Raw genomic sequence first — 27,778 nt, forward strand, 5'->3', positions numbered from 1 at the left:
ATTTCCTTCTCAAAAGGGAGTCATATGCAAATGACTCACTGAATGATCTACTGGACTAGAAACTTGTGTTAATAAGACTTATCACTAGCCCATTGACAGGGCTAGTGACAACTAGAAACCTCAGGCAAAGTCCATCAAGTAACACATCGTGAAAAGAATGCCCTCCTGTGGTTAACCAATAAGAGGCTTAGACTTTCTCTGCATTGTCTCTCTCTCACACACACACACAAACTTTAAAACATCTGACTGAGTGTGGTTTTAATTTGCATGTATTTGATGACTAGTGAAGCTGAGCATTTTTCCTCGGATCTGATGGCTGCTTTGTGTGTCTTCTTTTGAGAAGTGCCTATTCATATCTTTTGCCCACTTTGTAATGGCTCTGTTTATTTATTTATTTATTTTTTGGCACGTGTGAATTCCCTGTAGATCCTGGATGTTAGGCCTTTGTCAGATATGCAGTTGGCAAATATTTTTTTCTCATTTTGTAGGCTATCTCTGCGCTGTCTTGATGGTTTCTGTGGATTTGCAGATGCTTGTCAGTTTGATGAGGTCCCACTTGTTTATCCCATCTCTTATTGCCTGAGTACTTTAAGTGTTTATCAGGATTGGTTGCCAGTTCCAACTTCCACAAGGGTATCTCCTGTGTTTTCTAACGTTCTTAAAGTTTGAGATTTTATGTTTAGGTCTTTGATAATTTAGAGTTGATTTTTTGTATGGTGATAGGGAAGAGTATTATTTTAGTTTTCTGCATGTGGCCAGCCTGTTTTCCCAGCACCATTTACTGAATAGGTTATCCTCTCATCAGTGGTTCATGATGGAGGCTTTGTCAAAGATGGGTTGGCTGAGAAATTGAGGTTTTGCTTTTGGAATCTCTATCCTGTTCCATTGGTCTATATGCCTGTTCTTGCATCAATACATGGCTGTTTTGATTATTGTCATTTTATAATAAAGTTTGAACATTAAAACCACTCTGAGATACCACGTAGCTCCAGTCAGGATGGCCATCACCAATAGCTCAAAAAACAACAGCTGCTAGAGAGAATGTGGGGAAAAGGGAACAGTTCTACACTGTTGATGGGTGTGTAAACTAGTACAACCTCTGTGGAAAACAGTTTGGCGATTCCTAAAAGAGCTAAAAATCAACCTTCCATATAAACCTGTAATTTCACTACTGGAAACATACCTGGAGGAACTCAAATCACTCTATGAAAAAGATATCTGCACATGCATGTTTATTGCCGCATTGTTCACGATAGCAAAAACATGGAACCAGCCATGCTGTCCATCGAAAGAGGACTGGATAAAAAATGTGGTACACATTTTTTACACGATGAAATATTACAAAACCAAAAAAAGGAAAAATTATGAACTTTGCAGCAACTTGGATGGACTTAGAGTCTGTAATACTAGGTGATCTCTTAATCACAGAAATAAAGAACTGAGTACCACATGTTCTCATTCATAAGCAGAGCTTGAATAATTATAATAATGCAATAAAAAAGGGATTGGCAGTAGAGGGAAACTACTGGGGGGGAATGGCATTAGTGGGAAACTGCCAGGGAAGAGGGACACACCTCATCAACAAGGCTGCCTACATAATGAACATTTCTTTTTCTTTTTCTTTTTTAGAAAGCAAGATTTATTGAGAGGACAGAAGAGCTCCCATAGTGGGAGTGGTTGTCCCATAATGAACATTTGTATACCTAACCCTGAATTACACCCCACATCTTTAAGATTAAAAAAGAATTGAAAATAAAAATATTTTAAAAAACATCTGGGGCAAAATAATCTTTTTTTTTCTTTTCTTTTTTCTTTTAGAGTGGGAAATTGCTATTTTACTTCTCCCCTTGGATAGTTTCTGTAGTTTTTGGGTAAAGAAAATTGTATGATTGCTGAACTCATTTTCAAGATACTTAAGCATTCTAAGTTGTGCTACATGTGGGGGAGTGAGACTCTTTAAGATTCTGAAAGACATCAGTAACTTTTCTACTGTTGCACTGGAGGCACCATGTATACCACCTGATAGTGAGTGACTGAGTACCTGCATTTAGGAATGCAACAAAGACATTCACACAGATGCAGCTGGTGTCCAAGGATAAAGATTTCAACAAGAGGGGTATGAGTAGATATAATGAGAGGAATCTCTCATTTTGCATTTTAGGTTTTTAGATTTAAAAATCTAGATTGAGTTTACTCTACAAACTCATGAAATCCAAGGACATGAGGGAAGTATGGATTCAAGAACTCATGGAAACCCTGTCTCCTGTTGACTTCTTCCTATGTTATACACTGAGGGTCCTGAAATGCTCCCACCCTCTACCCCAGCAGAGCAGAGTAGATGTCTTCCTATCATCTGCTTTCAGGGCAAAACCAGACTAGAAGAACATAGAAGGAGGAAGGATTTGTTATGTATCAGGCACTTTATAAACTCAGGACAAGAGAAACTTTGGCAATTCACCCAGTTGAAACTCATTTGATTGTGAGGTAAGGCCTTCCTGGGAAGAAACTGTGGGGAGAGACTACCAGCTCCAGGCTCTGTTTCACCACTGCAGTGGGAGAGACTGCCAGTTCCAGACTCTGCCTCATCACTACAGCACCTGGCCAGACACTACCAGCAAGGGCTGAAGAAGGAGCCCAGAGGCAGAGCCCCACTGGAAAAGGTGAAAGAGATACCTTGCCACCATCTTGAAACTGGGCACAAAAGTACTCTGACTTGCTCATCATGGAGAAACAGACCCAATCTCTGTGACAGGTGGATCAGCTACTCAGGGATTGATCATGACCCAGAGGCAATATCCCGAAAGCACAAACTCCAGAGGGACAGGATGAGTGTAGAGTCTCAGGTGCCTCACTGCCTACCCTGTTTCAGCTGTGTGACAAAAGGTGTGGCCAGAAAAGTAGTAGGAAGGCCTCCAAGAAGATCAGGGCTCCTCATCCTCCACCTTATTTGACTCCAAAACTACAAGTGACAGCAAAGTTTCCCAGTCACAGTCCTGTTTCAAAATGGAACAAATCCAGAGCCTTGATCAGGGAAGAACAGCAGGCTGAGCAAACATCAGAAGTGAAAGCCTCTCCCACTGCCACTAAATAATGGAACTAAGGAGAAAAGAAAGAGATCTGTCACAAATGAGGAAAAACCAATGGAAGACCATGGATAATTACCAGTATAACAAAGAGAGAATGCCTAAAAAATCAGGCCTCAGCCCAAACAATGGAAATCACCAAGGACTGGCCGCAGAATGCAACAGGGTTTAGGGAATGGATGGAAAGAGTGAATAAGATTCAAGAAAGACAAGATGCAACACTGAAAGAACTTGTAACAAAGATTTTGGCCATAAAAAATTTCATCCAGGAGATAAATAACAAGGTAACAAGCATGTAAAGCAGAATTAATCAAGCAGAAGAAAGAATCTCAGAACTTGAAGACCAGAACATGAAATTAACCCAATCTATAAAAAACATAGAAAGAGAACTCAGAAAGAAAGAACAAAGCCTACAAGAGATGTGCAATTATATCAAGATACTGAATCTATGCCTGATTGGTATCCCAGAAGAAGAAAGGGAAATGGAGAACAACTTGGAGCAAGTACTCCAGGAGGTTATCCAAGCAAACTTTCCCTATCTCACCAGGTAAGTGACCATCCCAACACAAGAGATATAGAGAACCCCCACAAGACATAAAACGAGAAGGCCTACCCCTAGACACATAGTAATTCATCTACACAAAGTAGGCACAAAAGAAAATATCCTAAAGGGAGCAAGAGAGAAGGGTCAGACAACCTACTGGGGAAAATCAATCAGAATAGCAGCAGACCTATCAGCAGAAACATTACCAGCTTAAAGGACTGGTGTCCAATATTCAAAGTCCTCAAAGATAAACAACTTCATCCAAGAATTGCCTACCCAGTCAAGTTCAGCTTCATCAGCTCTGGAGAATTAAAATCCTTCCCAGACATCCAATCCCTAAGATATTATGCAGCTTTCAGATCAGCTCTATAGGAGATGTTTTAAAATGTATTAAGCAAATTAGAAGGAGAAGAAAAAAAGGATGGCCACACACTTCCCAAGAGAACACAGAATCAACAGAGCATATATTGTAACAGCAAACTTGAAAACACACACATAGATCAATCCCAAAGCTAAAAGAAAACAAAGGAAAAACTTGAAAAGAACCTCATGATTAGGATAAACAATCACATTCCAATAATCAGTCTGAATGTAAAAAACGAAAAGTACCACTCAAAAGACACAGAAAGGAAAACTAGATTAAAAACCACGATCCAATTATTGGTTGCATCAAGGAAACACATCTCACCACAAGGGGCACACTTAGACTCAAAGTTAGAAATGAGTTTCTAGGTAAATGGATAAAAAAGAAAGCAGGAGTTGCAATCTTAATGTCAGACAATATGACCTTCAAGCTATCTAAAATGAAAAAAGATATGAAAAGACACTGTATAATAATAAAAGGCTCAATACATCAACCAGAAATATCCACCCTAAACATATGTGCACCCAACACAGGAGCACTAGTATTTATAAAGCAACTACTAAGTAAACTACAAAAAAAAATTAACTCTAACACTATTATACCTAGAAACTGAAAGACCCCATTAACAACCCTAAATAGATCATTGAGGCAAAAAATCAACAAAGAGTTCTAGCTAGAGCAATTAGACGAGACAAGGAAATCAGGGGTATTCAAATAGGAAAATAGAAAGTTAAGCCATCCCTCTTTTCTGATGATATGATCCTAACCTGTCAAAAATTCTTTTAATAATCTGTCAAAAATTCTTTTTCACTGATAAAGGACTTTGGCAAAGTCTTGAGGTACAAAAAAAAGTGCAAAAGACAGTTGCATTCTTTTACACCAGCAACAAGCAGGCAGAGAGCCAAATAAAAAGCACAATCTTATTCACAATAGCCACAAAAAAAAAAGAAAGAAAAGGCAAACATTGGCATCTTCCTAACCAGGTAAGTGAAAGATCTTTACAACGAAAACCACAAAACACTGCTAAAAAATATCCAAGAAGACATAAACAAATGGAAAAATATTCCATGCTCATGGCTAAGAAGAATCAACCTTGTTAAGAAGTCCATTCTGCCAAAGGTGATCTACAGATTCAACATAATACCCATTAAATTACCAACATTATTCTTCTCAGACCTGGAAATGACAATACAGAAATTCATATGGAAACATAAATGACCATAAATAGCCAAAACAATTCTTAGTGAAGAAACAAAGCAGGAGGTATCACATTTCCTGATTTCAAACTTTACTATAAGGCTCAGTAATCAAACAGCTTGTTACTAGCCGGGCTTGGTGGCTCAGCCTGTAATCCTGCGCCTTTGGGAAGCTGAGGTGAGTGGATTGCCTGAGCCTGTGGGTTCGAGACCCGCCTGGGCAACTTGGCGAGACCTCATCCCTACAATAAATCAAAAAAATAGCTGGGTGTGGTAGCACACGCCTGTAGTTCCAGCTACTCAGAAGGCTGAGGCGGAAGGATTGCTGGAGCCCAGCAGATGAGGCTGTGGTGGCTGGGAGCGGCCACTGCACTCCAGTCTGAGTGACAGAGTGAGACTCCAGCTCAAAAAAAAAAAAAACAAAAAAACCCAAAAAAATCAGCTTGGTATTGGCACAAGAACAGACATACAGACCAATGGAACAGGAAAGAGATTCTGGAAACAAAACCTCAATTTCTTCAACCAACTCATATCTAACAAAGACTCCAACAAACAACCACTGGGGAGAGAAGAACCTATTCAGTAAATGGTGCTGGGAAAACTGACTGATCACATGCAGAAGATTATAACAGAACACCTACCTATCTCCATACACAAAAATCAACTCTAAATGAATCAAAGGCCTAAATGTGCAAACTAAAATTTAAGAACCTTAGAAAATGCAGGAGACACACTTATGGAAATTGGAACTGGCAACCAGTTCCTTATCAAGAACGCAAGTGCCCATGCCATTAGAGACAGGGTAGTCAAGTGGAACCTCATCAAAATCACAAGCTTCTGCAAAACCACAGAAACCATCAAGAGAGCGGGGAGACAGCCCACAGAACGGGAAAAAAATATCTGCTAACTCTATATCTGACAATGGCCTAACATCCAGGATCTACAAACATGACCAAAACAAAACGAAACAAAACAAAACAAAAAAAGCCCTGTTAAAAAGTGGGCAAGGATTTCTGGCAAGATAGTCATGGAACCAGTCACTGTGAGAGTCTCTGCAAAAGCAAGTGTCCATAAGGACTGTCTGTGTGAGTGGGTGTGTGCCAGTGGGTGAGGGAACGTCCATCTGAGGGGAGACTCAGGTTCGTGTACCTGGGACTCACAGAGGTGACTGTAACCCCCTACTGCCCTGAGATTGGAGCCCCCAGCATGCAGGATCATCTGCTGTTCTCAGCACTCTCCTAAGAAAGGCAGCGGAAAGAAGCTGTTCTTCACCACCTGGTGCCCGGCCCACACCATCACTGTGACAGCAGAGTGGCACAATCCCCAGGATCCATGGAGAGGGCAGAGGAAACCTGGAAGGGAGCACCACCACCAGTGAGGAAATGCTGCCTGGCTTGATGTTCTCTGTCCTGGGACCAGGCAGGGACCTGCATCACCCTGCCCAACTCCACCCAGCCTCCAGTCTGAAACCTAGAGGTCATCTCCTCATCAAACTCAGAGAGACAGATGCCCCTGAGTGGGAGTTTTGAAAGTAGCGGCAGCAAGCCAGGTCAGTTCAGATCTGATCCACCCTCCTCCCACAGTATTCCATGGGCCATCTGACCCATGCTGAGAGCAACCCTATCAGCCTGTGCTGAGAGAAGAGGGGAGGGGCTGCAGAACAGAGCTGAAAGGAGGTTGGAGTTACAGGAACAACCTCAGAGCAAGTTTTGTTTTTTGTTAGCTTGTTTTTGTTTTCAGTTTGTTTTAGTTTTTTTCTCTTCTCTCATTCTGCTTTTGATTGCATTATCTTGTTTGCATTGTTGTGCTATTTTTATGCTTTTTTTCTTTTTTAGATTTCCTGTTTGTGTATGGTTATTTTTGTGGGAGAGTACATTGATAGAATTTTTTTTTTGTTGGTTTGTGTGTTTGTAGATTGTCTGTATTTTTAAAATCTTTTCTGTCTTCTTGTATGTGTCTCTTTTCATTTGTTAGTTGGTATGCCTGTTTGTTTTCCCTCTTATTCTTCTCTCTCTCCACCTTCCTCTCATTCTCCTCCATTCTTTTTCCATTGTTTTCCTTTTTCTCACCTCATCTGGCTTTCAGGGGGCAAACATAAACCACCACTACATGAACAGATTGTAAGGGGTGAGAAAGGGGTTCCAGGGGGTCCACAAACCTGTCAGCAGATACTGGTATCTGCAGGTGATTTCTGAATCACAGCTTCCCCTTCAATTACATCTCAAAACTACAAAAAGTACAGCCTCCCCACCCACAGTCAAGCTTCAGAATTGAACAAAGCTAGAGGATCTACATAAGGAAGAATAAGAGATTGAGCAAACAGAAGTAAAAGCTACCCCTCATCTCTGAACAACAGAATTAAAGAAGAGGTTAAAAAAAAGGAGGAGGAAAAATCTACACAAAAGAAGTAAATCCTAAGGAAGAATATGGGTCTCACATAGACCCCTGAGAGGTCAACCACTGAGAATACAGACTTCAGAACACAAACATTGAAGAGTCCCCAGAATGACTGGTTTCAAATCACAATCCCAGATATCAAGATACTAATATAGAGAATAAGGAGAAATGAGGAGAGACAAGAGAAAATAATGAAGGAGTTAATAACTGAGATAGCAGCAATAAAGAATAGAGTAAATGCAATAAATAACAAACTAATATGCATGGAAAGCAGAATTAACCAAGTTGAAGAACAAACCTCAGAGTTTGAGGACTGAAATATAGAACTAACCCAAACTGTTATAAATGTAGAAAAGAAGCTCAAAAAGAAAGAACAAAACATACAAGAGATGAGCAGTTATTTCAAGAGGCAGAACCTAAGAATAATTGGAATCCCTGAGGCAGATCTAGAGACAGAGACCACTCTGGAACAAACATTCCATGAAATTATCCAAGAAAACTTCCCTCATCTCTCAGAGGGGTGGCCACTCAAACACAAGAGATTAAGAGAACCCCAATGACAAATGAGAAGACCAAATCCTAGACAGATAGTACTTCACCTACACAAAGTAGGTATAAAAGAAAAAATCCTAAAGGTAGCAAGAGAGAAAGGTCAGAATACCTACCAGGGAAGGCCAATTAGAATAACAGCAGATTTACCTACAGAAACACTTCAGGCTAGGAGATCTTGGAGCCCAATCTTCAGGTTCTCAAATATAAACAATTTCAACCAAGAATTACCTGCCTAGCTAAACTACATTTCATCAGTGATGGAGAATTAAAATTCTTCCCAGACATTCAATGCTGAAAAGTTTACACTGCCTCCAGACCAGCTCTACAAGAAACACTTAAGAAAGTACTAAACACAGAAGAAAGAAAAAAAAAAAAGTGGCAATGCCATTCCCAGAATGCAGGAAAAAGATTGAAAACACACATCGTCAAAACAATCCTCAGCAAAAACAAAACAAAACAAAAAACAAAGCGGGAGGTATCACTCTCTCAGACTTTAAACTTTAGTATAAAGCTACAATAATCAAAACTGTCTGGCATTTGTACGAGAACAGGCATACAGACCAATGGAATAAGATAGAGATTCCAAAAGCAAAATCTCAATTTCTCAACCAAATCATCTTCGACAAATCCTCCACCATCAACAACTGGGGAGAGGAAAACCTATTCAGTAAATAGTGCTGGGAAAACTGGCTGACCACATGCAGAAGATTAAAATGAGACCCCTAACTATCACCATACAAAAAAATCAGTTCTAAATGGAACAAAGACATAATCATAAAACCTTAAACTATAAGAACGTTAGAAAATGCAGGAGACTCCCTTATGGAGATTGTAACTGGGTACCAATTCCTGATCAAACCCCAAGTGTCCATGCCATAAGAGACAAGATAGAGAAGTGGGACCTCATCAAACTGACAAGCTTCTGCAAAGTCAAAGAAACCCTTGAGAGAGATTCTGGAAGAATCTCTTCTGGAAGAGAGTGGGGAGACAGCCTACAGACTGGGAAAAAAATATTTTCCAACTGTGTATCTGACAAAGGCCTAACATCTAGGATTTACGAGCTCAAATGTGTCGAAAAGAAAAAAATAACCCCAGTACAAAGTGGGCAAAAATATGAATAAACACTTCTCAAAATAAGATACAAGAGCAGCCAACAGATACATTAAAAATGCTCAGCCTCACAAGTCATCAAAGAAATGCAAATTAAAACCATGCTGAGATACCATCTAACACCAGTCAGAATGGCCATCATCAATAACTCAAAAAACAACAGACACTGGAGAGGATGCGGTGAAAAGGGAACACTTCTATTCTGTTAGTGGGAGTGTAAACTAATACAACCTACGTGGAAAACAGTTTTCTGGTTACTAAAAGATTGAAAAATCAACCTTCTATACAACTTCACGGCCTTCCTGCTGGGAATACACCTGGAAGAACTCAAATTGCTATATGAAAAAGATACCTGCACATGCATTTTTATTGCAACATTGTTCACAATAGCAAAAACATGGAACCAACAGTGCTATCCATCGAAAAAGGACTGGATTTTTAAAAAATGTGGTACATATACACAATGAAATATGAGGCAGTCATAAAAAAGGACAGAATTATCGAACTTCCATCAGAATTATCGAAAGTCCATCAACTTGGATAGACTTAGAGTCCATAATACTGAGTGATCTATCACAGAAACAAAGAACTGAGTATCACATGTTCTCATAAACAGACCTTGAACAATTATCGTATACTATAAGAAAAGGATTGGCAGTAGTGGGAAATTGCCAGGATATAGGGGGAGGTGGGATTTGCAGTAGTCGGAATCTCCAAGGGACACACCTCATTAACAAGGGTGCCTGCATATTGAATATTTGTATAGCTAACGCTGAATTGTACCTTACATCTCTAAAATAAAAAATTTAAAAAAGAAAAAAAAATGGGCAAAAGACATGAATAGACACCCCTCAAAAGAAGACATATGAGCAGCCAACAGACACATGAAAAAGTGCTCAGCCTCACTCATCATCAGAGAAATGCAAATCAAACCCACACTGAGATACCACCAAACCCCAGTAAGATTGACCATCATTCATAAAACAAACAACAACAGATGCTGGTGAGGAAGTGGAGAAAAAGGAATGCTTCTACACTGCTGATGGAAATGCAATCTCATGTAACCTCTTTGGAGGACAATGTGGCAATTTTTGAAAGAACTAGAAATTGACATTCCATATGACCCAGCAATCCCCCTACTAGGAATATACCTGGAGCAACTCAAATCATACTACAAAAAAAGATAACTGCACACGCATGTTTACTGCAGAACTATTCATAAAAACAAAAACATGAAACCAACTGTGCTGCCCATCAAAACTGGACTGGATAAAAAAAAAATGTGGTACACATACACAATGGAATATTATGCAACCATAAAGAAGAACAAACATATGGATTCTGCAGCAACTTGGATGGATTTAGAGTCTATCATACTCAGTGATCTATCACAGAAACAAAGAACAAAGTACCATGTGTTCTCACTCATAAGCGGATCTTAAACAATTATCATAATACAATAAGAAAGCAATTGACAGTAGTGGGGAACTGCTGGGGTGGAGGTGGTGGCGGGACTGGCAGTTGAGGGAAACTGACAGGGGAGGGAGGGGTACGCCTCATCAACAAGGGTACTTGTATAGTGGACATTTGCATACCTAACTCTGAATTGTACCTTACATCTTTAAAATAAAAAAAATCTAGACCTGAATAATGATCCATGCAGTGTGAAATACATTTTTTTAGGAGGGGAGGGAGGTTAATATTGTATTTGTTGCAATCACCCTGGAGTACCCCGTCAATAAGTACCTGGACGTGTGAGTTAAGCCCAGGGTACTCTAATCAACTTACTTGTGTTGCTTCTTTAATTCTATAAAGATAAGATGATTGCAAAAATATAGAATAAGTGAAAATACAGTTGCTTATTTTAGAGCCATAAGAGATTTTGGAGATTTCTCTCTAACCCTCTCATTTTATCATGAAGGATTATAATAGATTAACTGTGGTTAGGGGAAAAGTAAATTTTTTTTCATGTATTTTCCTATTAAACTGTAAACTCCATGAAGACAAAGTTGAGTCATCTTCTTAATGTTATTTTTGATGTTATAGTGTGTACGGAGTAATTGTTGACTGAATAAGTGAAACAGAGGCAGTGACTTTCCAAGGTCTCAAAGAACTTGTAAAAAGATCAAAGTGAACCAAGGCCATCATACTCTAAACGTTCTTAATCCCAGAACTTTTGGATCGGAGCGCAGGAAAGCAGTTGCATGCCAATTTATATTCTTGCCAACTAATTAAGTTGTAATATTTATCTTTTCAAATAATAATTGAATTTCTAAGTAAACTCTTAAGAAAATTATTTTCATAAGGATTTTCCTAATAAAAACAGTTACACTTAAATCCATACTATAAATTGTTATTTTTTTCTTGTGAAGTTATTATTTCTTGTAAAGAAATTTTAGAATAAGAAATAACCATCTCATAATGACCCATTATTGTCTGAAATCTAGTATGTGCAGATCAAGCCATTACTCAGACAAGAAATTTGTGCTCACAGTTTGTGGAAAGGGAATCTAGTGCAATCTGTGATTACAGTTTTGTAAAGGTAATCACTCGGTTTTCAGGAATGATATAGTAAGTTAATTTCCTTTGATTCTATTATCTAAATGCATGAGGACCTCTCCATTTGAATATGTGAGAATAGAATTTCTGGGTCCAATTAGCTTATAGGTGACCAAAGCCTTTACAAGTACCTACACATTATTTTATACTTCATAATGAACTATGAGTTCTACGTAGAGAATTCCTCATCATCTTTCTGCAAAAATATTAGTAGCACCAAATTTCCCAACTGACTATCAATAGAATAATGAATTATGTCCTATAATCACAAATATGATATAGAATGAGACAATACTTATTCAATCATGTTTCTTTTAAATACAGTTTGTCTTTTGATATGATGATGGGGTAAGTATTAACTTATTTGAATTTTTTTCTTTATTTTCAAAAACATAATATTAAAAACGAAGATTATTTTCACTTTTCCCTTGATCACCATATTAAGAATGGAAAAAACTATTTTGATTATTCAGTTTCTTTCCACTCTTGATGGCAATCCAAGAAAAAAAAAACCCTCTAATTTCTTAGAAGCTGAAAAATAAGATTCTAAAGAGAGGATGCATAAGACAGCAGTCCCCAACCTTTTTGGCATCATGGACCCGTTTAATGGAAGACAATTTTTCCATGGACCGGGGTGGGGGGATGGTTTGGAATGATTCAAGTACATTACATTTCTTGTGCATTTTATATCTATTATTATTCCATTGTAATATATAATAAAATGTATTGTTATGAAATTATAAAATTATTATTTTGATATGAGTCTGCAAGCAATTGATTAATGAGGGTCTCTGTGCAGTCAAAACTCACTGCTCGTGTTAACCTGTATTTGCAGCCGCTGCCCACCTCAGCACTGCCTAAGCATCACCACCTCAGCTCCACCTCAGATCGTCAGACATTAGAGGCTCATAAAGAGCGCACAACCTAGACCCCTCACATGCTGCAGTTGACACTAGGGTTTGCACTCCTCTGAGAATCTGATGTCACTGCTGATCTGACAGAAGGCAGAGCTCAGGTGGTAATTCAAAGGATGGGGAGCAGCTGTCGTTACAGATGAAGCTTTGCTTCCTTGCCCGCCACTCACCTCCTGCTCTGCGCCTGGTTCCTAACAGGCCATGGACCTGTACCAATTCTCGATCTGGGGCTTGGGAACCCTGGTCTAAGAGACTTCCCAGGGTCTGAGCCTGCTGTGGTCATGCTGAGAAGCTAATAAACAACTGAAAATTTCTAGCAGCGCAGTGTTCCAGAGATAAACTGCAAGAGGAGAGACGCAGAAGTGCTGGTATTTGCTTTCTGCAAGCAACGCATGTTGGTAGAAACATATGGGCTGTGGTATTTGTAGACATTCATATAGAAATCAGTTGAAAAAGCCAATTTTACAGTACAGGAATTCCCTCTTCAGAAAGATAATAAATCCATATTCAAATACAGTAAGCATCCTGGGTCATTCAATAATGCCCCCTTCACATTTCAGAAGAAAATATTGATCTTTTGCTGGGGTATACTTTTAAGGGATACGAGTACACAAACACAAAATAGCTTGTGTACCAGTTTCTATGTTTTTTCCTAGAGGAAAAAAATGAAGTGAATAAATATTCTAATAATGTCATTAAACAAGAGACACTACAATATGCTTTTCAAGTTCCATTCATTAATAACATGCAATAATTTAAAAAATCTACTTGACTTTGATTTGGCAATCTTTTAATTTGAGTGATACATCTGCAAAGTATGTTGTGGCAGATAAAAATGTCTTTTTTAGGGTGATGTTAATTTGGGGTTATTTTCCTTTGGCTCATTTTCTTTCCCTAAGTTCAATTATCTTCTCCATTCTAATTTTATATTTGTTTCACTAGTTCTTATCTAATCTAGTGCCTGAAAATATAGGAGAATAACAATTTAGAGACATTTTGCTAGCTTCAAAAGATATATCCATTTGAAAGAGGCAAATCTGATCACAGTCACAAAATGCGGCTTCATCATACATTTTTTGCAAAATATAATAAAGAGCTGCACATGAAATGAAGGAACCACTACTAGCAATAAACTAGATTCATTGCATATGTTACATTACTACTCTCTTATGATAAGCCAATAAGAAAGGCATTAACACACACTATTTGAATACAGAAACAGGTTTGGTGAGGTTGAAGATTTTAGCAAGACTGCATAAAGTTATGAAACAAGAAAGCTAAAATTAAAACCCAGAGTATGACTTTCTCTAAGCCCCGTATCACTTCCCTGCTATCTTCCCAGAGTTTAGAAACCACTTAGGGCCATTCCCTTACTTGAGAAGTAAGTAAACTGAGGCTGAGGCATAGTGAAATGCTTTTCCAAAGCACACACCATCAGGTGAGGACAGGACCAGACCAATCCTTGTTTGTTCCACTCTATCAGGTGGTTTTGGCTTATTTTTAGCCCCGAGACACACCCAAAATAATGACAAGCTTCTAGAAAAGTGATTTCTGGCAATAGACCGCTTGTCTTCAGCTATATTTAGCCTAATTTAAGCACTTTTGAAAGTCATAGCAACTTTCCAGGCCAGGAAATTATTAACGACTGGATAGCACTGCTGTATAAATGTAACTATTAAACAACAAAAATGGCTTTTGATTACTATAATTTATAAGAGAAAAAGAGGAATATTGATGAAATATTCAATTCTAATTAATACATTAGGAAACAGAGTCTTTATTTCACCTCTTTCCATTTTCTCATCTAGCACGTCACCAATTATGTCATCTCTGGGGAGCACAGGCAAAAGAGACATCTGTTTCCTGACGGCATAGACTTTCTAACCATTTTGGCATTTACGAAATCAAGTGTCCTCGAAGAAAACAAATACCTCACTGAATTTACTTAAGTCTGATGGAAGAGGATGTGGGATCCATGCCAATCACTGTGTTGTTCCAGAACATTTCTTCCCACAGAAGCCACCATCCTGTACTCAAGATGGTGACTGGGTAAGTGGAGGTTATAAGTGAACGACGGGCAATGAGGTGGTGAACATGTAGCAGACTTACCCTCGAGTTAACCACCTCCAGGGAGACGTTCTGAGGCGGAGCACTTGGCACTAAAAGGAATCAAACAAGGTATGATGGTTACGGTCAGGGTCTGGAAAGAGAAACCCCGACCCTCTGTTGAAAAGAAAGGGCATCTTTTTCACAGTTCATAATGATAATTAGAGAGGTCAACCCAGGTGGCACTTCAAAATTTTCTTGCAGAAATAAAAAACAACTGCATTTGTCTATTTTTTTTTCTCACTTGGTGGGCCAGTTAGTTATCCATCTAGAGAGCCCCCCAAACTGCTAGGCAAGAAAGCACCTGCCGTGATACCAAATACCACCATTTCATTACAGTTTTCTTGTGATAACCTTCCCAGGGAAACCAATAAGAACACACAGGAGATTTCCTAGAGTGGTTTTAAAGGCTTACGGTATTGTGCATTTCAGGATCTGCACGGTTTTATGATGAAATATGTCATTCTAATGGTCACCCAGGTTGTTTAATCCCTGTAATGCAATCTTTATTATCTCTTAAAAAGATGAAAGGAATAAATATTTCCCTGTTTTTCAGCTGTGTATAATTAAACCTGTGTGTTATAGATGTAAGCAGTTTACCAAATAACATTCAGTGAGTCAATTCTATTAACAAAGAAGTAGTTTGTTTTTCCTTACAGATTTTCTAGGTGTAGTGTTTTGTTTCTTTTGCTCATGTTTTTATTTCCCTATGCCTTTATAGAAGAGGAAACAATATACAACTCTCTTTTAATACCTGTAATGAATATTTACTTTATCAAAAAAGTTAATATTCTTTCACGTGAGAAATTTAAAGACGACCATTTATTGAATGACTGTTATGTGTCAGGAACTATTCCAGATATCTGGGATGAATCATAAATAAAATAGAAATAGAAACATTTAATAAATTCTTAATACATAGTAATCTATAAAATGAGCAGTCCATATTCTTGTTCCTGACAAATTGATGAATTTAATAAAAAAGAAATGTTCTCAGGCAGTTTCAAGAATTCAAGGGCCATTTTTTGGTCATGTCTCTTATTTTTCTTACTTGATTTGAATAAACTATATGCTTTGGGGGGATACTTACATTTTACTCTGAATTTATTTATGCCCTACTTCTATTTTACCTTCTGAAAAGTAATCACCATGAAAACATGAAGTATGTCTGATTAATCTTTTTATCCTCCTGACATTCAATTAAAATTTACAGAGTCAATGATTGAATGAGCAAATGAATACTTACTTCTACAATAGTTCTTGGATATTTCTGGGCAAGATGGAAAATGCAACAATTTGTTTTGTTTTGATTTTGAACTTGTCTCAGTGCCTCATAAAGGCTGTAGCCAATATAGCTTGTGACAAAATGCTCACACGAGGTTTTTTTTTTTTAATTAGTTAAGACAAGTATCCTTTTAAAAATGTTCTATAACAGAAAATATTTTGTAGTTAACTTTTTAAGTTCATTTTAAAAAATTAAATACAGATGTAAACCCCACAGTAACAAGAATTTTTGTTCATTTTGATGCTGCATTCCCCAGTATCAAGAAGACTGCCAGGTACATGGTACTCAATAAACTGTTTTTAAACTCCTTCATAGTCAAGGTTTGGTCATGTTTTGTTTTGTAGTTTTAGTTTTTAATTAGCATATAAATTCCAATTATATTATCTATTTTTATTTAATTATAACAGTATCCATATTGAGGTATAAATTGCAATTTTATTTTTTAAACTGAAGTACAAATTGAGCTCTAACATGTTCTATGTCATATAATGTCCCAAATTTCTGAAAAACATTATCTTTCAAAAGCAAAGTCTGGAAATGTTGCCCTAATTAATATTAAGTGATAGTAAGTCACTTCTTACATGTGGAAAAATATTTTAGTTCAGGTTTAACATGATATTGCAATATTTGCATATGTGTTATATGTTTTTAAACATATTATACCCGCCTTTGACCAATTAAATAGCATCGAAACATGATTTCAAAAACACTAACTAAATTTATGATAGACGAATGGATTTTAGAGGAAGAAGGTAATTTAGATGTAGCATGTGTTTTGTTCTGGGTACAAATGCCACTTTCATTTAAGTTTATAACTGGTATGTAATTCCTCATTTTCAGGAAGCCAAGAAGGAAATACAAGGGGAGACTCCAAAAACTGGAATTTATTTACAAAAAGAGTTGTGTTTTTATTCCTAAGTGTTTTCGTTTCAGTCACCTTCAAAGTATTATTCATTTGATGCAATACAGCTATTGAGATGCTTCTTCCACTGCTCAAAACTGTTTTTGAACTTGTCAGTTTTGATAACTTTTAGTGCTTCTGAGGTTTTTGGTTTGTTTGTTTCACTTCTTCCACATGGGCAAAACATTTCCCTTTGAGGACTTTTCCCCTCCGGGGAAACAACAACAACAAAAAGTCGCTGGGAGTGAGATCGAGTGAATAAAGAGGATAGGGCATGTTTCATGGCATTTTTCATCAAAAACTGCTCAGCACTCAGCGTGGTGGTGTGGGCAGGTTGTTTGTGTAAAGGGCAAATTGTTGAAAGAACCTCCCCCCAAAATTCACTGAAGTTGAACACAGCCTATCACAACAATGCTAGCTGGTCTACTAATGCCAGTGGGTTTCTAGAACACTTACCTAGCGGAGGAAGCCTGTACTACAAGGGCACCCTCCCACCAAAAAATAATTGCATTTTTTTAGGGAGGTCCTCCTTTATATACAGGTGTGTGTGTGCGTTTCTTTTTTCAGCTACCAAAAGTTTATGAGCATCAGGATTGTTTTTTGTATTAGAAGTTTTGAAAGCCAATATGGTAAAATCCTAAAAGTTTTTTTATAACGATGATGCTGATATATTTTATTTATTTTTAAAAAAATATAATTGCTTCCTTACTTCCTACAGATAGCACACCGGCTATTTTTGCCATGTCTGGGAATAGAGCAGGAAATTTTTTCTACAGTGCTTTTAGTCATCAATCCTTGCCCTCTCTTTTTCACTATCAATTTTTATAATATTTAGGGATAAATGGATAAAATAGAATTAGATGCTTGATGGAAGTGAGTGGAATCCATATCTATCTGGTCTTTTCTTTGTATTTGCCTTCCCAAGATGTTTGTTGTTTCATGAGGTGAGAGGAGGAAGGACACTTTTCTCTTCAAAATGTCCAATAATTTATCACTTACAACAGGCCAATAAAACCAATCAGTGGTGGGTCTGGAAACCATCGGGAATATAGTAGTGGATGGTGTGAAATACATGGTGATGAGGTAGCCTGTGGTGCAGATCATGCTCTCATATTTGTAAACTTATCTCCATAAATAAGTGCAGGAACTTGAATTTCCCCTTAGCAAAAATGTGCTGTCGTGTACACACTTATTTAGGAATCAAAAAATTCGTATTTACTTATGGACGTTTTTAATGGTCATTTATCACAGAGTAAGAGAAATGTACGTTTCCTCATTGAATCCTGCCTGGCTCTGCTTTTTAATTGCTTTTGTGGTCTCTTTCTAACTTATTTTTGACATCTGTAAAGTAGGGAAAATTATAGTATTGCAAGGATAAAAGATTAGGCAAAGTACCTAGATCAGCCTCGTAGTGGTAAATATTCAACTGCTATTGGTAACAAGCACATTCTTATAGTTATGTTGCCTATAGGTCCTTCTGCTTTTGGACTCAGGGCTAGCTGTCATAGACACTTTTACAATTTATAATTCATAGACATTTATAATTGTTCATTCATCCATAAAAGCTGTTAATGAACTACCCATTCCAATTAGTACAATAGTCAGTATTTTGGAATAAACTGGCAGTTCTAGTTATATAATTATATGTTCTACAATCTCAATGGTGTATAGAAGGGGGTCACCATAAACTAATGGTATACTAAATGGAGGAATTTGAATGAAAAATAATGTTTCTACTCAGAAAAATAATTAAAGTAGAGCTGAAATAGAGAAGATAGCTCATCTGGATAAAAATCTTTATAAGCAAACTAGCAGAAAAGAGAGAACACACTGAAATAATTAATCTGGAAAAAATACTTACATTAAATTTTTTCCCCTGTTTTTCTATGCCTCAATATAAATTTTTAGGGAAGGAATTTCTCCGACATGATAAAAAATATGATGTTTTCTAAAGCACAAATGCATTAGACAGTCATAGATTAAATTAGTTCCACAAATAAGGTCTTTATGATAAGTGTTTACAAATATCTTTACAGTTTCGGCTGGATTGCTTAATTAATAAATTCTAAATTTGGAGGAATACAGAGGTGAATAGAACACCATCCCTTCTATTAGGAGCGTATCATGTGAAAAAGACGTGCACGTCAGCCAAGTCACATTTATAAAGCATTTGACCGTACGTCACGCGCTGTTGTAGGTGCTCACATGGACCAGCCCATTTAATTCTCACAGCATCCACCTGTTACAACATTCAAACAGTCAAAGGTAAAGAGCGCTCTGAGGACAAGGAGGCAGGTTACTGTTAAATGTGATTACATCTGAAAGTGAGGTGGAGATGGAAGTAGACAGAAAGGAACTGGATAATAAGGAAATAAAAGCCGAGTACAGATTTTTATTGGAAATTCAGAGACGTGTTGATTGTCGAGGTGAATGCAGATGAGGTCAGGGTGCCCGCTCCAAAGAGCCCGTGTCGTCCCCGCCTTCTTTCAAATGCATTTGATAGAGGGAATTGGGCGTCCTTTGCACGGTGATGTTTATTGGGGTTAGGGACATGGAATTCTTTTTGTTTTTTTTAGTGAGAGACATTTCTACATACCAAACATGGTGACACTTCCTGAAGAGAATTCTTGGACTAATGAATAATAATCTATCTTTCTCACTTACGACATTTAAAACCAAAGTGGAGAATCAGGCCACAGCATTGCAGTTCAGAGTGTGAATGAAATCTACATAAATTATGCAAAATGTTCACTTTCATTTGTTTTTCTTTTATTTTTATAATTATAAGTTGTGAAGTAATTTATTCTGCCAATAAATATTCTGTCCCATCTTCAATAACAGAATTGGATGGATGGGCATAAGAATTACATTTAAAAAGATACTGAAGTGGCATTACATACAAAATACATTTTTAAGCCAAAATTGCAAATAAGCATTGCTGAGTGTTCTCTTTACATGGCCTTAATAACATGCACGTCCTTCCTCATTCCATTGAAATTGGGTAAAATATATACCCAGATGTTTTTTCCAGATAAAAGAATGATAGATCTGTAAGGAATCACAAGCTAAAGTCATTTTTAATTAAAACATCAATAATTTATTGAATTAAACACACCAGCCTGGGAACTTTTGTTCAAAAGAGCTAGCTTGCTGCCTTTTTAATATTAAGGGGGGTCGATTCTGCATTTCTGCACCTGACTGGATTTTCATTGGTCCCACAAGATATACACCACTATATTTTATTTTCACCTTTTAGACAATTTCTCAAACTTTCATTATCATCTCTTCTTTAGATCTCTAGTTTCCTTGCCACTGTTTTCTCATATTTATCCTCTTTATTAAGATTTCTTCCTTTCTTTTATGACACTTAAAAAATATTTCTCACCTTTCATTTTTTTATGCAAGATACAGTTAAAAATAGATACTCCCATGTTCAGTTTTAATACTTTCCATGCTGGATTATTTGTTCTAAGTCCTTATACTATGTTTTCCAATTAGGAGGCACACATGGAATAACTGTCTATTTTTTATACTTTTAACCATCTTTATCCGTGTAGAAAGATAAATTAAATATATTCAATCAAAATGAGTCCACAATAAACAAATGTGTTTGTATTAGAGATATTAAAGAATTTATAGAAATAAAGAAGCACACACACAAACGATTTGGGCTTTGAGGAATATCTATTAGCTCATACTGACAAAGAGTATATTCCTTGATAGAACGCTTCAGTTTGACTGTGAAGGTAGGGTGAACGAATCAGCCAAATTTTTAATTTATACTAACCTATGTCATGAAATTTTAGTCAAGAAGTCATGGATGTGCAATCTATGGCCTGCATACAATAGTATTTCATAATTAAAACAAACATGTACAGGAATTTCCCTGTTTATAACTTACCATCAGAAAGTGTAACCACTGTTATATCATCAGTAGACACTCCGGGGCCATAACGATTATAAGCTAAGAATCGAAGATTGTACTCCGTGAATTTTTTCAGGCCTTCCAGTTTATAAGATAGTCCATCAACCTCTATATTCTGGAGAAATAAAATACCAAAACTGTTATTAAGGAAGCACATTCATATTAGACTCTTACAAACTATACTCTGGTCTTAAATGAGTTCTAAAACCCAACTTGTGACACAGACTCCCCCACTAAAGCCCAAACTACTCTATAGACTGTTCACTCAATATAATATGCTATTTTTGCAGGCTTTGCATTCCAATTTGTTGAAAATTGCCTAATATATTGGATGGTATAGGTTGTTTTGCCCTCACCAAAACCCTGACAGGTAGAAGGCAGCTTATGACACCTTGGGAACAGAGATTTGCTCCTGGACCCCACATGGCATAATTCACCAAGAAACAACAGATTTCTTTCTTCTCTGGCTGAAATAGACCCACAGCTCTTGAAACGTTCAGATACTTTGTCATGACTTTTATCTTCCCAATTCTGTGAGGTGGGTTGAAACTGTTTTCAGCACATCACAGCTGCAGACCATGAACTCCTAGAGGGGAAGGGCACTGAGGAATCAGGTCTCCACGCTCACACCCTTCTTAGGTGACATTGTTTTCTATTTCATTTAAATCAGCTGACAAAGGGTATTATTGAAGAGCTAAGATATAAAGGAATTACATAGAACAGAAAGTTGAAAAGGAAGAGCAAAAATTGCATGGGGACAGCAAGGAAAAAATGCATATTACATAGCAGAAGCTCTTGCAATGCTAACCCTATGATATAACTTTGAATTGGAACCAAGTTCGGAAGAGGATGTGGCCAAATGTTTTCTAAATAAAATATCCTGATCATGCAGGTCATGTGGTCACATGAAGGTCACGCTATCCTTGGCGATCTTCATGCCCACGGTAAGAACCCCTATATCTGAAGGCTATTTATCCAGACACTGGCCTGAATATCTTTTCCCATATGAAGCGAGAATCTGAAAGTGAACATCTGAATAGTCGTATGTCGAAAATAGAGTCGCTGAGTCTCATGTGTCTTGCTAAAGTCTTAGTTAGTTTTACTTTACCTGAACAACTAATTACCTCTTTTCAGGAGTCTAGGTTAACCATGGAGGACGAGCAAAATGGGAGAAGAAGGATAGACTTCTAAGAGTAAATTCTAGTGAAAACAATGAAAATGACAGGTCATAACCTGATGGTGGGAAAATTTAATGATACCAAGTATATTTGAGTGAAAAGAGCAGTTTCACTTAGGCTATTAAATATAAGGGCAATCACCCCTTAGGATAAGGAGAGAAAATGCAAATGCTTCCTGGGAGCAGGTGGGTTAATACAAATGCGATTACCCATACTGACCAGGTCACTGCATACTCAAACAAAAATTGACATCCTTGCTATTGACCTCATCTCATTACCCATTAACCTCTTTCATCTCCACTATTTAATTAAATCCTTTAAAGTTTCCAATAACAAGTGCTTTAAACTAATCTGCTATTCAACTCGTGTGCTAAACACTGTGCCCTATCAAGAGCTTGCAGGTCCTTTCTTATTTCTCCAGCCCTACAGCCATCCAATAAATGCAAGCATCTGATATATGGAAGCCCTCAATAGATGAAAACATCTAATAGATGGATGCCTCCCATAGATGGAATCCTCCAATAGATGGAATTCCCCAGTAGATGGAATCTCCCAAAAGAAGAAACCCCCAATAGACAGAAGTCCCCAAAAAATGAAAGCCCCTAGTATATGGAAGTACACAATAGAAGGAAGCATCTAATAGATGGAAGCCCCCAAATAGATGGAAGCTCCCAATAGATGGAGGTCCCCAATAGATGGAATCCTCCAACAGATGAAAGCCCCCAGTAGATGGAAGCATCATGTGGCCCATTTCCTCACTCACCTGTTCCCTTCCTGTGGACACTTCAGTGCAGAACAATCTGTAACCTTGGACTGGACCATTTGCATAGGCAGGGGGTTCCCATGTAATAAGAATTGAGGTAGGTGAGGTAGATACAGCTTGCAGGTTTTCTACTGGCCCTGGAACTTGCACTGTATACAAAAATATTGCTTAGGATTAGAGGGTTCTTATTCTCAAAACAAACAAAATCACATCTTTATACAATAAAATTGTAGCATGTCTTTTAGAACCACGAGCAACAAGAATCTAAAAACATGAAATGTAAATACAAGTTACTGAAACTAGGATCACTATTTTAAAATTCAGAAGAAATCACATTCATCAAAATTACTTATCTTATAACTAAAGTCTAATGACTAGGTTAATGGCAGAAAACAGTGGGATTCTGAACCTAAATTCTTAGTCTGGACAATTTCCCACCGTATTAGTCTGCTTTTACTTGCATATGGTTAAAAACTGCAGAAGAAAAACAGGAAATATAATTAGAGTACTTGTTGTTATGATTCTACTTATAATTCAAATAGGTAGCACAGCTATGAACAACTTGCCACATTGTCTTTATTAAAGACAAGATTTAAAGTCTTGCCTGAATCTGGGTCCTTGAAATGAATTTTAGGATTTTATTTTCAGTTTTACTTTCTAGTATCCTATTTTCTTACCCTTGTTTAAGTGAAGTAATAATTATTTTTCTCATAATTATTATTGTACTTAGTCAAAGATAAGGAACTAGCCTGTCAATGAAATTAGACAGCAGAGATCCACAATCATGGAAGCAAAGTACTTGTGTCCAGGTGAGTGTTAAGATTCAGAGGTTTTCAGATGTTTAGAAAGGTTACAGAGTGCAGTGTTTTATGAAACACCTCTAGTGGGGTCCATAGTAGTGCCCTGTTAATCTAATGCAACTATATATTTGCAGTAAGACATATGGTATTCACACCAAACAGGATCACTAAGGACTCTGAATAGCCTAGCCTAAAATCAGGTCAGGTTCAAATGCAGAATGGATTAAGAAAAACCTTCAATTTTCACTGTTTGCAAATTTTCAATTTGTTTAAAGTTTGTATTTGTGCATATGGACCTGAATATAAACACCTGTGAATGGTTTGTAAATGGAAAATACAATAGCTACATTATTGTTGCCTAAAATAAACAAATGACCTCACCATTGTAAATATAACTACGACCTTACTTAAAAATGTTGGCTGTGTATTTCCCCCAGTCTTAGATATCACCTAGTTTTGGACAGATATACTGTAAGCCTCTAATACATTTCTGTGAGCTTGAACTTCCATAGCAAAACAGCACAAAAAAACCTGGCTGGCTCATTCCGACTGCATTTTTTAGATCAGTGTGGAACCTAGCAGCAGGTTACTGGATCATTTTTCATCATCTGTGCCATGGAACCCAGCCTCCTTATGGCATTTCTGCTTACGTATTCATTTGGAATATATCTATGCATATATTCACGTCAGAAACATTTATTTTAGGTCACCTTCACATATTTCCCATCCGTCCCCAAACTTGAGAATCCTTGTTTTTGACAACTGTATTCTTTTTACCTTTCTTAACAAATGAATGTATTTTTCCTCTTAACATAAAAAAATTGTGAAGAATTTTAAACCCCCCAGAAATTTAAGAATGAGAATAGTAGATAGAACAGCCTTGTTTCCTTTAACCAGTCTTACCCATTATCAACACTTTGAAATATATATGAAAATACGTATCAAAATCTCTCCATATTATATAGAGAAAGCCAATATATGTCAGATTAAGTTGCATACATCATACCTCCTTAACCAAAAATACTTTAGTGCATATTTCTTACAAATAAATGTGCATATGAATAGTATAGTTATCAACGTCAGTGAGTTTATTATTAATATAATGTTTTTTTATCTCATCTGAATCTGCATTCTGATTATATTAACTGACCAACAATGTCATTTATTCAGCATTTCTCCATCAACTCAGGATCCAGTCCAGTGTCAGATTTCCTTGCCATGTTCCTTCAGGTTCCTGTGAGCTGGAACCATTTTAAAGCCTTATTTGTCTATGAGGTCGTTAATATTTCTGAAGAATCTAGCCCTTTTTTATTAATCAAGTGTCCTCATTTTGGCTGCATCCTCATCTCCTTATGTTAGATTTAAGGCAGGCATTTCAGACGGAAGTGAAATGTAAGTGATGTCAGTTCTCGGGGTAGCCCATCCAGGTACACGAGATCTTTCCCGCCCCTCATCCACGATGTGAGTTTTGAGGACCTTGTCAAAGTGCCACCAGGTTTCTCGACTCGAGGGCTCACTGTTCTCCACCCATCGTGGGCCTCTGCTCAACCACTTGCAACGGACAAGCAGTTTGAGGGGAGATGCGTTAGGATCATAAAAGTATCACGTGTGTTATCAGCATTTCCATGGATTTAGCATCTACGAATGGCTCTTGATGGAATCAACTCAGAGCATGGTGGTCACAAAATGATGATGTTTTTTCCTACTCAAACACTTCCTACACATTTACCAGTTGGTACTATAAGCAAGAGATCATATTTTTCTCTCTTTGTGAATCCACTATTCAAACGGGCACGTGGATTTCTGCTTTTTAAAAAAATGGTCTATGATTCATTATTTTCCTTGGTTATTTTCATGTCAATTTGATTCAAATTTGACCTGGGGGCTCTTTTTAAGCTGGTTCCTCTGTCCTTGTGACATGCCCATTGGTTTTAGGGGCATTTCCTTTCTTTCTGGCATAATACGTTCCAGGTTTATCTTCATCCTGCCCAAGCTCTGAAATCAGACATTTCTCCAAGGTTTTCTGGTTCTTTTTATTGGGAATGATATTAAAGACAATGATTTGGATACTAGGTATATTAATTGGGGGACTTTGCTTCTAGGACTTTCTGGTGAATAAGAGCTAAGAAACATGGATGTATGCATACATGCACAGAGACTTCTGTTTACACACACACACACATATACTTTCATGAACAGATATTTTTCACGACTCCCATTCTAATCTATCTCTACTAGGGTGGGGATCTTACTTTCCCTACTCCTTCCTGATGCATTCTTTCTTCCACAGAAAGAACCCTTGCTCCCAAAGAGTTGCGTTTTGACAGACACTTCATGAGTATCCTCAAATCAGCATTCCTCCCGAAAGAAATATTTTTCTATAAACAAGCTCCCTGTCCCACAAAAGGGGACTTTAGGAGAAAATATTGAACAAAGGGGAGTCTTAACTTGTGTCCCAGTTCATAGTGATACATTAGACTCGTATTGTAACAAAACAGTCATTTTGCTTCATGGGAAAAAACAAAACAAGGCAAAATAAAAATGTGTCAACTAATATTGTTCAAGTGTGCTGTGACAGGATAGTATGTTACAAAACAGCAATAAAAAACAAATAACTTATGTGTCTGTATAATTACTGATATAGTCACAAAGGCGATACATACAGTTCAGGAGGGGGACACTTTGGATTCTGAGTCTATTATTCTTCTAAGGAAAGAAAACAGGGAAAGGTGTGGGAGAACACCAAGACCGAGCGACCTGCTTTAGACACATGTTGAATGTGAGGTATGTGAGATTTTAATAGGATGCACACAGTGCATGCACATATGGCTCAGTGATATGTAAAACATTAACTGAATGCATCCCTTCTTGCTGTTCTGTTGCTATGTGCAGAATGCTGTTTGCTGTGATCACGGCTCAGTCTGGGAGCAAAGACTCAGATTTCGACATGACCAAATTCGCAAGGCATCACTTCTGCTGTGAGATGTAACATATTTAAGGAAGGCGGAAGCCCCGACCTGGTTTCCCAGGCAGAATCACTCCAGGACAAGTGAGTGTCGGTGATGTTGGGCAAGTTTCTGCCCCTCTGTCTCACTAGAGCACAATGGCGGTGGGGGGGCAACAATTCACATAGACTCCAAACTTTGAAGGGCAAATGAGAAGAAAATCAACTTGAACTTCACTTGACCCATCCCATGTACAGTAGGTGGCAACTGAGCAGAAAAGGGAGAGTGAGGAGTGCCCATGCCATCCAGGAGTTTTCTGAGGCTCCAAGGGTGGCATGGAAAAGAAGCTACACAGGACCTGCTCAAGCAGGGTGACACTTTCGAGAATTTGGAGAGCAAGCTGAGAGAGCCAGCCAGCAAGGCAGGGGCTTTGTGTGGTCAGGAGAGGGAGGGTGTGCACGGTCCATCTGCCAATGATTCTTTGGGAATCATTGAAGCTTAAAAGCTGTGGGAATCCGACATGCCAGCCATACAACTGCTTCCACCAGGCATTATGGGCAAAAAGGGATGTCTGCAGCTCAAGGCAGTCCCCCTCCACCCGTATAAGAATGAACATTAGGCTACATTCCTTTCCTGATAAGTCCAGCTACAATGCTCAGTTTCCTGGCTCTGTATTGGAGAGCATGGTCTGAACCTTCCATCTAGTTTCCCAAATAATAGGAGCAACTTCTCTGCGAAGATATGCAAAAGACTTGCTACACAAAAATTGTTAAATAAATGTTATAGATGAATGGCTTCATATACAGTTAACAAATGTTACCATAAATCACAAGCCTAAAAAACACAACGCAGTGTAATCCATTTAATTTTGCTGATTTAACACTGTTACTAAAATGATCAGAAAGTAATGTCTTGCTCACACACCTGATAAGAAATAAAGTTAGGCCGGGCTCGGTGGCTCAGCCTGTAATCCTGTGCCTTTGGGAGGCTGAGGTGAGTGGATTGCCTGAGCCCGCGGGTTCAAGACCCGCCTGGGCAGCGAGACCTCCTCTCTACAATAAATCAAAAAATCAGCCGGGCATGGTAGCGCATGTCTGTAATTCCGGCTACTTGGAAGGCTGATGCGGAAGGATCTCTGGAGCCCAACAGGTCGAGG

The 27,778-nt window shown here is 37.8% G+C and overlaps 1 protein-coding gene across 1 annotated transcript in view; it reads right to left on the bottom strand.

Annotated features, from left to right (window-relative positions):
• The window catches only part of DCC (DCC netrin 1 receptor), a gene marked incomplete at its 3' end in the record, with an annotated part of 403,497 nt that overhangs the window by 231,025 nt on the left and 144,694 nt on the right, over positions 1-27,778 (bottom strand). Inside the window, exons 5-7 of the mRNA XM_021710347.1 lie at positions 22,878-23,026; positions 20,913-21,051; positions 14,829-14,878 (exon numbers count right to left, since the gene is read on the bottom strand). Of these exons, the coding sequence (XP_021566022.1) occupies positions 14,829-14,878; positions 20,913-21,051; positions 22,878-23,026 (338 nt within the window). The remainder of the gene's footprint in view (positions 1-14,828; positions 14,879-20,912; positions 21,052-22,877; positions 23,027-27,778) is intronic.

Source organism: Carlito syrichta, unplaced genomic scaffold (genome assembly GCF_000164805.1).
Source record: "Carlito syrichta isolate Samal-C Ts95f unplaced genomic scaffold, Tarsius_syrichta-2.0.1 Scaffold288619, whole genome shotgun sequence".
Taxonomy (NCBI): Eukaryota; Metazoa; Chordata; class Mammalia; order Primates; family Tarsiidae; genus Carlito; species Carlito syrichta.